This window comes from Rhinolophus sinicus, linkage group LG05 (assembly GCF_036562045.2).
Source record: "Rhinolophus sinicus isolate RSC01 linkage group LG05, ASM3656204v1, whole genome shotgun sequence".
Lineage (NCBI taxonomy): Eukaryota > Metazoa > Chordata > Mammalia > Chiroptera > Rhinolophidae > Rhinolophus > Rhinolophus sinicus.
Genome location: NC_133755.1, coordinates 135,278,998 through 135,292,406, shown reverse-complemented (window position 1 = coordinate 135,292,406; position 13,409 = coordinate 135,278,998). Strand labels below are relative to the sequence as shown.

Genomic DNA, 13,409 nt, shown 5'->3' with positions numbered 1-13,409 from the left:
CGCGCGCGGGCTCTCGGGAACGCGCGCTGCCTCCCTCCTACCCGAAGGCGCGTTCTGGCGCGGGATGTGGGCGCGCACGGTTGTCGCCGCCGCTGGCTGTATTTGTGGAGGCTGTGAGTGTCGGGGCCTGTCATTTCGGTCCTGCTGCGCGTAGCGCGGGATCCTAGAGGAATATCAGCTGGCGGTCCCCGGGGTGCTCCTTGAGGGAAGCGGGAGCGAAACTGTGAGAAGGTACCGGGTCGTTTTTTCCTTAACTAACAAACGCTGTGGAAGTACTAAGAGTTACTAAATTCCTAATTGTGTGATGAAGTTTTAATTAGCAATTTATCTCAGAATCCAGTGAGCATCGTAGATAGTGTCAGAAGTTTGGGGAACCTCCTATCAGCTGTATTCTGCATTGTACTTTCCTAAACAATAAAATACTCAACGTCAAATTGAATACAAACATTAATTATCACACAAAGTGCCAAAAGATCTATGGCCAAAAACGCCGTGATATGTGTATGCCTAACCCTGGTATTTTGGTATATTTTTCCCCAAATATCACTGCCTTCTATTATTTTCTACCTAATGACTTCCAGTTCTTTCTTGTCACTCAGAGTTTCTCTTTATACTCAGAACCAAATAGTCCCGGTCAACCATTGTGTGACCAGCTACAGAACCAAACAGCCTTTTGATCTGTGATCTGCACTGATCAACTATAGACTGGTGGAACTGATTAAAAGGATTAAATATTTCAGCAAACTAAAGACCAGATATGTTCAAAAATAATATGTGTTTGTATATTTATATACCCTACATATGGTATAAAAACAAAAGTGGAAAACTTTGAACATGACTAATAAAGGCCACTTAGCTGGATAATTTATGACTAAACGGTAAATCTTTAAACCATTGCTGTGTAATGACCATATTCTTCCTTAAATTCCTGGATTAGATTAGGAAACCAGTTCATCTTTCAAGGATAACCACGGTCCAGAAAAAAAACTTCTGTCCTGAGGGTAAAATGAATGCAGACAAAGTGATTAAAAGCAAAATCCCATTGTGATCCCCCTACGAATTTTCCAGATTGGCTACCTTCAACAAATTCCCTAGATGGCTGCCCAGCTTTCCACTGAGCCTGTGTAGAATGTGTCTGACTTTAAAGATGTCTTTTCATTGGCACACAAAGTATTTCTTATATTACTCATTGAGTAGTACAGAGAATTATTTTAGATGCACTGCTTAGTTATAACCATTGTATCAGTAAATTGCAATTGATTTGTTATAATACTAGATACTTTAAAATATGATTCCAAATATAATTTAGTGGAAAAGGATGCAGGCATTGATCACTAGAAACGAAAAACAGCAATTAATTATATATCACCATCTGAAATATGATACGCTTTGACTTAAAAGCATTATAGTAATTTTTTATTTATGAGTGGAGCTTATAAATGATGCACATACAGAATGGTTTTTCAGTAACTATGTCTTTCAGGTGCTTTATAAGACTTTAGATATATTGATATAATACCTCTATAAAGACCTGAGAATTGTAAACAGAAAATAAACATGAAAACATGAAAACGTAACCTAGAGTTGGTATCCCGAATAATCAAGAGGTCATCTTTCTTTTTGATTCCAAACTCATTATCATCGTGGCATCACACTGCTGTCACAAAAAATGAAAACGTGGTATTATAATACTGTATTTTATTTCTGGTGCTGGGAAGGGGGAGATAATGAACTATGATAGACTAAGCACTTACTAAAGAATATCTTAGCATGATTAGAAGTGTATGAAAAGCAACAAGAGAAAGTTAAAGGCAAATGAATTTATCATATGTGTATGGCTCTTGGCAATTTCTTTTTAAACATGTGTACTTCTACTGGGGGCCATGGAGCTAATTTGCTTTACTCTTAAAATCATGTCTGATTACTTCCTGAAAGAACAGGCCCCATCTAATTCCTGTTAGGAACTCTGATGCCTACAACAGTGCTGACACATAGTGGGTGTGAAAGAGATTTTGTTTTTTAATTGGTGTATGAGAATGCATCCTGATTACATTTTCAAGCAAATAATAAGACATTTGGAAAATATACAATGCAGTGTGTTTGTATCTCACTCCCCCCTTTTTATGACTAGAGCATATGAAAGTAAATCCAGACATGTTATTTTACTTATGAACTACAAGTATTCAGTTTTATAATATTGAAAAATTAGGCTCTTTACATATTATATTTATCCTCATTCTCTAAAACCATTTTAAAAATAGAGTTTAAGAATAAGGAAATAATAGTACTTGTTTTCTAGAGGCTACCCTTAATGACCTCATCTTAACTTGATCATCTGTAAAGACCCTATTTCCAAATAAAGGTCACATTCTCAGGTACTGGGGGTTAGGATTTCAATATCTTTTGGAGGGGGCACAATTCAACCCATAATGTATCAATTAGAGAACTAGGTGATTTTTCTTCACTGAAAAACAAATATCTTTCTGCAGAGAACTTACTAGATCCACATAAGTGGGTTTTTCCTCCCATTTATTATAGTAAAAGAATTAACTCCAGTCCCAAATGCTTGTTTTAGATTTCTGTATGCCTAAATATAATTTATCTCATTTTCAAAATTTAAAGTTGATGAAGCAAGCACTATCACCCAAATTATAAGGTATCTATTGAATTCTCCCTTACATGTAGAGAAGAATGTAAAATAGGCAGAAAGTTTAACATTCATAAAAATTATCACAAAGTTGTGCTCTTCCATTGAACTTGCAAAAATCCTAGAGTTTGACAGCACAGTCGGTTGGCAAGGCTGTGAGTAAACCATTACTTTCATACACTGCTGTGGGGGAGCATAAGGGGCACAAAGTTTAGAGAGGGCAATTTGATGACATCTATTAAAATTATAAATATACTATGACCTATTGATCCCTCTTCTGTGATAGTATGCTACAGGTATAAGTGCATACATAGCAAATGATGTGTGTACCTGGACTGAACATGTTTATTATAGGCAAATGAATTTATAGCAAAAGAATAGAAATAGCCTGTGTCCATCAACGGGCTGGATAAATAATGTAAAATCTCTCTGTGTACTTATATGGAAAGAACTCCACAATGCATTTTTAAATGTAGGAAGCTGCATGCCAAACACCACATATGCAGCCTTTTGTGGGAGAAAGGCAAGATACGATAAGAGTATGTACATATATTTGTTGTTATTTGCATATGAAAACATTAAAAGTGTGCACAAATGAAACAGTTACCTATTAGGGACAGATAGGGAGATCAGAGTGAGTGAAAATAGGGGTGGGAGCAATACTTAATATATGCTTGTTAAAGAGTATATTTGAATCGTGAGCATTACTTATTCAAAAATATTTTAATAAAAACATTGAAATATGGCAAATCACTAGTGCTACTTCTATGGAAAGCACTCTTAAAAGCCTTTCCATATTTGGAAAACTCAATTGTTAAAAAGGATGATCTCAAAAAATTGAAAGAGAGTAATCAGTGAAGCACATGAGGCAAAATCTTAACTGTTGAATCTCAATAATAGTTACTGCAGTTCATTGTACTGGTCTCTAATTTTATCTATTTGAATGTATGTTTTTAATGTTCTCTGAATCATAAGAATTTATAAAATCTCTAAAGAGTTATCTAAAAATTAGATAAATTTCTTTAAAAATTAGGAAAATTAGATGTCACTTAAAAATTGTTAATGTTTAAAGTGTCTGGTTTAGGGGGAGTCCACCTAATTCAGGGCTTTAAGATAGCTGGAAATAACCAGTAAAGCATCTTTTGAATGGGTTGTCTGGCCACGGAAGCAGACCAGAAGAAAAGGAATCATTGCCAGAAAGGCTCTTTATTATTACATTCAAAGTAATACATATAGGCCCCAACTTTTAAAAATTAAACTTTCTCCTCTAGCAACAACTTCTGAAAGAATTGTTCATTTTTAATTTTTTTTAATTTTAATTGTATTTTAAACTACTGGAGCCATGTTGTAAAAATTTTTACACCCCATCAATAAAAAACGTTTGGAGTATACACCTCTAATATTTATTTATAGATTGTATGCACTTGCATACTAGTACATTATGTACTTTGTAAAACATGTACAAAGTAGAAATTTAAAATAATTAGATAAGCAATCAAACTAATTATGTATTCCCATTGGAATACAATCCCATTCCTCACTGGTTTATCTTCTGTGTTTACCCCACTTGGAGAACAACGGTTTTGAGTATCCAGGCTGGATGCCGGGGACAGTGCAATCCTAATTCTGCCTCACTGTTGTTTAAGGGTACAGTGAAAACAGAAAAAGTACAGATTAATAGGAAATGTATCTCTACTTCCTTACTTCTGGAAAACTAAGATCCAAGACTTAATGATGGTTTTATCAGTGGTGTTATTTTCTTATGTTACAATGTAATAATAATTTAGTTCTGTGAGGACAGATGTTTTGCTTCCTTTTATTCTTTGGAATAGGTACATAATAAATAGTTGTAGAATAGATTGAATAAACAAATAGTTATACTCCTTTTATCCAATTCTCCAAAGTATTTGAGGTAGAAAAGGATTTATTAGCAGTAGACACAAGAGGGTCAGAAATCTAGGATCTTGTAATGTTTAACACGTTGCGTACGGATCACGAGAATCTTCACGAGGGATTTAAACCCCACCGTACGCAACGTGTTAAAAAGGCAACTACATTTTCACCTCATACAGTAAAACGTAAGAATTTGAAACACTATGGCTAATTAAAAATTGGTCTTGAAGCAGAAGCCAAATTTTTAAAAAGCTTCTAAAGAGATTAGGATATATCAGGGCAAAGATCAAATCAAGGATGTGGCACCCATAAATCTTTTTATTACCATGAGATGTTTCAAGAAAAAGAGGCTCTTTCAAACCTCCATTAGAGAGAGAAGTAGGGGAACTAATTCAAATCACAATAAAATATGGATATTGTTAATGGCACATGGAGCCAGTAACTGGCTTGTTATCATATAGAAAAGAAACCTACATTTTGGGAGGGTAACACTGCCAGGTTATTACCAACCTAGTGGGTCTAAAATTGTATGAAACTGTTCTAGGCTTTCAGCTGGTACTCTTAAGTTCATAAGAATCTGTGGCATGGAAAGGGTTGAGAAACATGTGCAGCCCCCAAGGAAGGCATATTCTCCAACAACCACTTCAGATGTGGCCAAAGAGGTAACAGAAAAGGAAGAATCTTCCATGGGGGAGGCGGGGTGTAGAGGTGGGGAGAGGGGAGCAGAGGCCACAGAGAGAAACAAACAAGTGAACTCCTGTTAAGGAGCAAAGTCAGGACCTAATCAAGGAAGATTTCCCACATCTGGGGTGGGGGGAGCTGACAACATCCACCCACAGGATTCCCAGTTTGCTTTAGACCAGTGTCTACCATGTGCCTTTCATTCTTCTGCCATTCAGAATGAGGGTGTTGATTGCAGTGCCAGTTCTGCGATTATATATTGGGTGTTTTCAGGGAGTGGGAGGCGTATATCTTTTTGGTTCATGCATACATTGGAATCAAGGGGATTCACATACGCATATGGGCCCAATGAGGAGGATCTGTGAATTACTCAAAGATCCAGAATTTTTGAGTTCCATGCTGTAACTGGATCAGATTTTTGCATTGTTCCCCTTGGGAAGGAGGTTACTGATTCTTTGTCATACATGGGTATGTGGTGACAAGAAGGGTGGACAAGAAGATACTTATGGTGCTTCCCCACATCCACAAAGCCTCTTCTGTCTACTCAGAAATCTCACCTGGAGTTGGTCAGAGCCATATGACTAGTTCTAGCCATGAGTTAGAGATGGAAGTGACATGTGTCTCTTCTGGGCCTGACATTGAATTGCCAGTGTAAGAACCCTCAGTGCTCCCTACTGCTGTACCGTGTGACTTTCCAGATGGTGGAGCCTGAGTCCTGAACTGAGGACTACACGGAATTCCCTATCAACATAAAATTGACATGTAGCAAGAATAAGATTTAGAACTTGTTTATGCTACTTGTATATAGGAGTTCTCGTTATTGCCACAACATAACCTGGTTTATTGTGACTGATACAGTGTTCAATATGGTAATTGATAGTGTATGTTCATTAGTGTCTTCTACCTGAAATATTTGTTGTCGATATTAATAGATCTTAGATTTACGAAAAATGGTAAGGTTTCTGTTTCTGACATTCACAGGAATATCAAAAATTGAAATATTTACTTCCTAGAGAAGACCAACTTTTTAGTGATCTTAGGTGGAACTTTAATAGAAGTTGAAGTTTGAAGAAATAGAGTACAAGAAATGGCAAACCTGATGACTAGGGCCTAAATAAAAGTGTAAAGAAGGCAAATGTATCTTTGAATTCTGCAGTGGATTCTATGCAAAATTGGCTGCAATAATCCACCCTCCCCTACCCCCATTTCTAGCCTCAAGACCAACTAGTCTCAAGTCAAGCCAGTCAATACGAGTCTTGAGACAAACCAAAGATATATGAGATAAGTGTTTGAGGTTTTAAGCCACTATATTTTGAGGTGGTTTTTTACACAGCAAAAGTTAAGTGATACAAATCTGACTCCCAGAGTCTGCCAGCTTCTATCATATGATTCCTCCAGGTTGTGGGAACCAGCTTAATGTTCTAGACAATGCGTCAAAAGCATTTTTCCATGGCCTCTTTGATACCCTTCCATTTTCATCTAGACCCACATCTCTCTGATGAAAACTAACCTAGTAAATCATATGCTAGTATTTTTTTTAATGTGGCTTCTCACGCTCTTTCCTATCTTTGCTTTCTAACCAGGAGTCTTGGGGGGAAATTTCCAGTACAGGCAAATTTGTTCTGAGTCACTTGCAGGGTTGGGGTGTAGACAATGGTATTTTGGGGAGCATAGATGGAGAACACTGCTAATCTTAAAATCATGCCAAACTTCTTCACCTAAAATTATTACAGACTCATTGGCCACTGAATAAAACGGTTAAAGATTGGCATACAAATAAAAATAAAGTCAGGAATTTCTATCTTTAACAGTTTTCAATAATGATTCTCAGAACTCTTTCTAAATACAAATTATAAGAGGTACAGAGGCATTACAGATCAAGGTTCTGTTATACGATCATTGTTTTATTTGGAAAAGGAGTGCCTGGAGTTCATCCGCTTTTAGTATTGTCAGAAATACAACATGTGAGACAATATATTTTAAACAATTTTTTAAACTAGAAAAATGCTTTAGGGTTGTAAGTGGTGATAGGCATGAAGAAAATGTCTCTGATAACTTTTAGAACCCATTTTCAAGTTTTTAGATATTAGAATCTCTCCCAATGAAAATTCAGATGGTTCAAGCATTGTCCATAAAATACATCTTTTGAGAAGACATTGGATTTATTTAATTGAAACGTATTTTGAAATGGTAGAGAAGGAATAGGGAGGGTGCCTCATAATTTTGCAGATTCGCACACAGCTTTTCTTGTTATTTAGCTTTGAAATAGATTTTATTTAACACTCGATTTTTTTGTTTGTTTTGTTTTTAAATCATTATAGGGTTGATCGGTGAAGAATTCGCAACTGATGACCTACCCATGGTCATTTCCTCCATTAGTCTTGCCTTAGTAACTAAAATTACTTTGCTTTCAGCCCAACAGATCAAGTGTTAAAATAGAAGTGGTATTTGATATTTAAGATAATATGAACAAGTTAGCTCAAATTATGGGACAGAATTAAAATATTGTGATACCATCTTGATTTCCATTTATTAGACACAATACAATGGATGTTAGCCTGGGGCAAATGGTAGACAAGTCTTAAGTAGTCAATAAAGCTATTCACAAGTAAATCTAGCTGAATACCATAATGTACTTATTGTGATATGATTGATTTTGGAGAAATTATATTGTAATTCAGCACTTTTCTATTTTGAATGGTGGAAATCACTTGTAAAATGAAAGGAAGAATTAACATGTATTGCATTCTTACTGAATGCCAGAATCTGTTCTAAGCATTTATGTATATTGTCTCATTTTTATCTTGTAATAAACCTATGAAGTGAGAGCATTTTTATTTACAGATGAGGATTCTAAGGCTTCATGTTTCTCAAAGTGTGTTACACAGATTACCTACCCCAAAATCACTTAGCTTAGTAGAAGTTTAAATTTCAGAACCTCAATTCAGATTCCCCTGAGTTATTATTTCTGGGATACTTTCAAGAGAACCAATGAACTAAATTATACAAAAGTTACAAAATACATGAAAGTTTTCTTTTGGTGGATGGGTGTTAAAGTCATTAGTTAATTCACCTCTGTTCATGACAAAGTTCCTTAGTGATCAGTATCTATCTATAATTACATTTTTGTGTTATAAATAGTCAATTACCAGTTTTTTAATCTGCAGCTAAAGGCAACATAATAAAGAGGAAAGAGATCAATGTTCCAGACTTTAGTATCTACCTAATTTCTTCCTCAATTAACTGTTAGGAATAGAACCAAAAGCAATTTAAAGCTATTCTTATTACTTGTAGTTATTTTTAAAATGTATCTTTTTTTTATTTTGCTTTCCTTATTACAGTCTTTACTTCCTTTATGTACACCATCTTTCTTTGCTATGCCTTGGGGTTGTCACTCATTTCTGGTGACTTGATGAGGCATTACATAATATTCCCTTTCCTTTTTCCAGGTCTGAACCAATTAAGATATATACAGAGATGCAAAACAGATGGAAATGAAAACAAAAAAGCTAAACTGAAAACTAGGGATTAGATAAAAAAACAATCAAACTTCCTAATACTTCCCACCAAGTGTAGACCTTGGACTGACCCATTTACCTGGAATCACTGCGAGTTTTAGGGAAGGAAGTAGCAGGAGTCACATTTTGTGATTTGCGTCCATGTGTTCCTCTGTTATTCTCCTGGTCTGAAGGGAGACAGGAACAAGAGGCTTTAGCAGTCAAGCTTCATGCCAGAGGGAAGCCAAATCTGACAAGTGAGAGAAGTGCCAAGAATTCAGGTCCTAGAGATTATAGTGGATTCAGACATATGTAGATAGCTAGAGCAATTAGAATATGCAAGTAATTAGCCAAAGCTAATTAGTTAACAACAGACATCCCGTCTAAGCTCTGAAAAACTAAATTTTTGAAGCAACTGAAAGAGCTAAAAGTAAGGCTTTAGACCTGAAAACTGTTCCCAAAGTAGAACATACAAATTAAAGCAGCAAACATAATTCTGAACAGTTTTAGAATACCAGAAGTGGAAGATTTGCATTTTTAAAGGTGGCAAAGAAAACCAAAGATTAAGGAGTCATTGATAAAATTTAAGATTTACTCTGAAAGGAATGTGACTTATACCTAAAAATATGTTTATATATATGTATGTGTATATATCTTTATCTATATCTATCTCTATCTCTATCTCTATCTATATCTATATCTATATCTATATATAATTTTTTTCACTATGTATGATGAATAGCTAAGTAATTTACATAATAGTATTATCTTACTAAAGGGTTATATATTCAGATTTAAATATTTACTTCTCAAATTTGCAGAACTAACTTCTGGAACTCAAAGATTCTTATAGATTCCAGCAGGAGACTTATTTTTTTGAGTCCTGATGGGGCAGCCCAACACTATTTTATATGATGAACCATAAAAAAATAGTCTGATGGATGGGAGACGAAAGAATGCAGACAGTGACATAGATGAGTAATTTACCCAACATGAAGCTCAAAGCAGGTTACTCAATTTCCTTTTTGCTTAGAGTCCCAGAGCCCTTGAAGAAAGCTTTGGGGACTGACAGCTAGGTCCCTGTGATACTGATATTAGGACAAAAAGGGGAGATGGAATATAGCCAACCTCTGTGGAGGATAGGGGTGGGGATTAATGCTGTAGGAAGGGAAACAGTTCACTGCATAGCAAAAGAGCAGTTATTATTGATCACCAGGGAAAAGGATACTTTATTTTTTTTCTGTTGTTCACATTTAATAAACTTTATTTATCTGTTCTCAAGTTCACTTCTAGCCTGTCATCTCCACTCTATGATTGAGCGTATTCAGTGTTTTTTCTTTTTTTGGTTGTTTGATTTTTCAGTTTTCTATTTTCCATTTGGTTCTTTTTTAACTTCTATTTACCATATTTACCCGAAAATAAGACCTAACTGGAAAATAAGTCCTAGCATGATTTTTCAGGATGCTTGTAATATAAGCCCTACCCCAAAAATAAGTCCCAGTTAAGATCATCAGCCAGTTGGATGCATTTAGTACATCTATTGCAACACACGACAAACGTATTGAATTATAAAATAATAATATTGATATATAATTAAATACAAATAAATAATATTATTTACATTAATGCTCAAAATAAATTATAATATAAAGTATAATTAAATATTTGTAAATACCCAAGCGGACGCCTTTGGACAAGAAATAAGCACCTATGTAAACAGATGAACTCAAGACTTATTGCCGAATGACCAATCGGAGTACAGACACAACACACGAATAACGTGCGCACTTGATAACAAACGGACATGGTTATGTCTATTATGAATGTTCATAATTCAATATGTCATGTGTTGTAACGGATGTACTTAATACACTCCTGTGAAATAAAGAAACATCTGAATTTTGGTGTCTGCAATTTTTTGTCACTTTTGTGTGGGCCATCATTCTTAACTGTCATCATTTTTGTTGCCACTCCTGTCTCGTAAGTTAACAATTAACACTTGATTTAATGGTAGATTTAAAGAAAATAATATTTTGACCCCCAGACAAGATGAATGCAAAAAGAAAGAGCTATACCATCGAGTACAAGAAAGGAATCATGGAGGATTCCCGGGGCAAGAATCTTATGGCTTTCTGCAAAGAGAAGAAGTTGGATCTCCAAATGGTCCAAAAGTGGCAAGCAGAGTACGATAACCTCAGTCAACAGGTGGACGAGGGAAATGCTCAGAAGTGCAAGTGTGGGTCAGGTCAGCAACCATTATTTCCTGAGCTGGAAGACATCACCTGTGAATGGATTGCTGACAGGAGAGCAAAGGCTTTCGTTGTGTGCAAGACTGACATTCAGGCATTTGCCCTTGCAATGGCACCACAGTTAGAAATACCCCCAATAGAATTCAAAGCATCACAACACTGGCTGGATGGCTTCCTTCAGCGATATGAACCGTCTCTAAGATCGACAACACTGTTCAAGTTGGAAGATGCTGAAGTTATTAAGCGTGCACTTGCATTCAATCCTTTGTTGATGGCATCAACTTTTCTACGTACCAACTCCAACATGATTGCTGTGGATGAAACTGCAGTGTTCATGGGCCAAGGATCTCAAACAACAATTGATCAGGGGGTGCCTTGTCAATCTACATTCCTTCCACTGGTTATGAAAGTGCACCTGTTACCTGTATTTTGGCAATTCGTCTGGATGGAAAGAGAGCCCCACCTCTAATCATCACTAAGGGCAAGAAAGATAAAGTTGAACATGTTTCAGGCATTTATGTTCTTGAAACCAAAAAAGCCTGGTGCACACAAGCAGTTATAAGGAAGCGGGTCAATTTAATGCTGCCACTTGTTTTGCGAGGTGGCCAAAGAGATCTGCTAGTCTGGGATTCAGCCAGCACTCACCGCGCTAAAGACATGAAGAACTTCCTTGCAGAGAGAAGAATAGATCAAATAATGATTCCTGCAGGAATGACTGCCTCTCTCCAGACTCTTGATATTGCAATAAACTAGCCATTCAAGGACCATTTGTGCATGGAAATCAATGACTACATTGAAAATAGAATGGAGAGAAATCAGCCTGGATGCTTTGTGAAGCCCAGCCTGCAAGGGATCATGACTTGGGTGAAGAATTCAAGGGATAAAATCACTGACAGTTGTGTTGCCAGTGCACTACGAGCAGGCTACGTGGACAGGAAGTGCTCATTTAATGAGAGCTCTATTACTGGACATGAGAGATTGGGGCCAATGGTTCTACAGGAAATGGATCACAAGAAATTCAAGCCAGAATTTGGGGTTTGGAGAGTTATGAAGATGTTCCAGAAGAAGATGACATGACAGTATTTGAATAAATGTAGATTTTTGTACATGAATAAGTGAATAAATGTAGATTATTGTACATGAATAAATGTAGATTGTTGTACATGAAAAAATAAGACATCTCCAGAAAATAATCCCTAATGCATCTTTTGGAGCAAAAATTAATATAAGACTGGTCTTCTTTTCAGGGAAATGCGGTATTTGCTGAGTTTTTCTGTATTTTCTTTTGTTTCAAGAGAATTTATAATGGCTTGTTGAAGCATTTTTTTGGTAGCTGCTCTACAATCCATGTCAAATAATTCCAACATCTAATTCATCTCAATGTTGGTGTCATTTCGTTGTCTTTTCTTATTCAAGTTGTAAATTTCCTGGCTCTTAGTATGATTCTCAGAGCATGCAAACAAAAATTTGAATTTGGGGAAAATGGAAAGCATTATTAGTGTCTTATTTTACTTCTCTGTTATAAGGCACACTCAATAGAAATGTTAATTCTGTGATGTGATTTTACCGTATTTTTATTTTAAAATAAGAATAAACACAGTTTTTGTTTTCTTGAAACGAAGTTCAAGTGGTGCAAAGAAAAAGGGCTATTTAATTAGCCTCCTGGTATTAGAACCTCAGATATGGAAGTGATCTCTGAGGCTACCTATGAAACTACCTATCTGATGGACTAACAAATTCTATTGTTTTATTTCAGACTCTGATCAAAATGATGTCAGTCAGCTGAGTCAAATATATACATTCTTCCCGAAACCCCAGACAGCTTAATAATGGTTCATTAAGCAGCCAATTAGACTTGCATTACTCTCAGCTACAGGCTCACAGGGCACACCTTTGGTGCACTCCTTATTTTTGGTGCATCTTACTTTGTTTTGTTATTCAGAAGCAGCCCAAGAGGGATTTTTGTGTTCTAGAAAGAAAAAGAAATAACTTTTGTATTTTAAGCAGCCTGTCAGTGCACTGATTTTGATTTGCTTTGTTGAATATACTTCAAAAGAGGAGCACTAGGGAATTTAGTGACTCCATGGCTTAAATCTAAGGAGAAATTGAATAAAGTTGTTGGCAGGTGGCAAGAAGCTCTGTTGGAAGGCACATGTGCAGGACAACAGCATGCAGTTCTTTTGTAAAGAACATCTTGGTCACATTGACCTGAAGAAAATCCCATGCACATAGATTCAAAGTTCATTTATTCGGTTCTTGAGATGGTAAGGTATTGCCTATGGAAAATCCTTGCATGTAGACTTTTGTCCTGGTCCTGATTTGGCAAAGTGCCAGGTCAAAGACCGCCAAGACTTGCAAAATGGTCACTTAAAATGAGATTTTTACTGTTGTTATAAAATTTGTCACCATGATTGAGTTTACTCTATTATTTTCTAAATACAT

At 36.0% G+C, this 13,409-nt stretch overlaps 1 protein-coding gene across 1 annotated transcript; it reads left to right on the top strand.

Moving 5' to 3' along the window:
• The first annotated feature begins 3 nt into the window (after positions 1-3).
• LOC141571691 (uncharacterized) lies at positions 4-12,465 on the top strand. The gene is made up of 2 exons (XM_074333348.1): positions 4-231; positions 10,763-12,465. The coding sequence occupies exon 2, from the start codon at positions 10,768-10,770 to the stop codon at positions 11,434-11,436; it is 669 nt and encodes a 222-aa protein (XP_074189449.1). The 5' UTR covers positions 4-231; positions 10,763-10,767; the 3' UTR covers positions 11,437-12,465.
• The last annotated feature ends 944 nt before the right edge of the window (positions 12,466-13,409 follow it).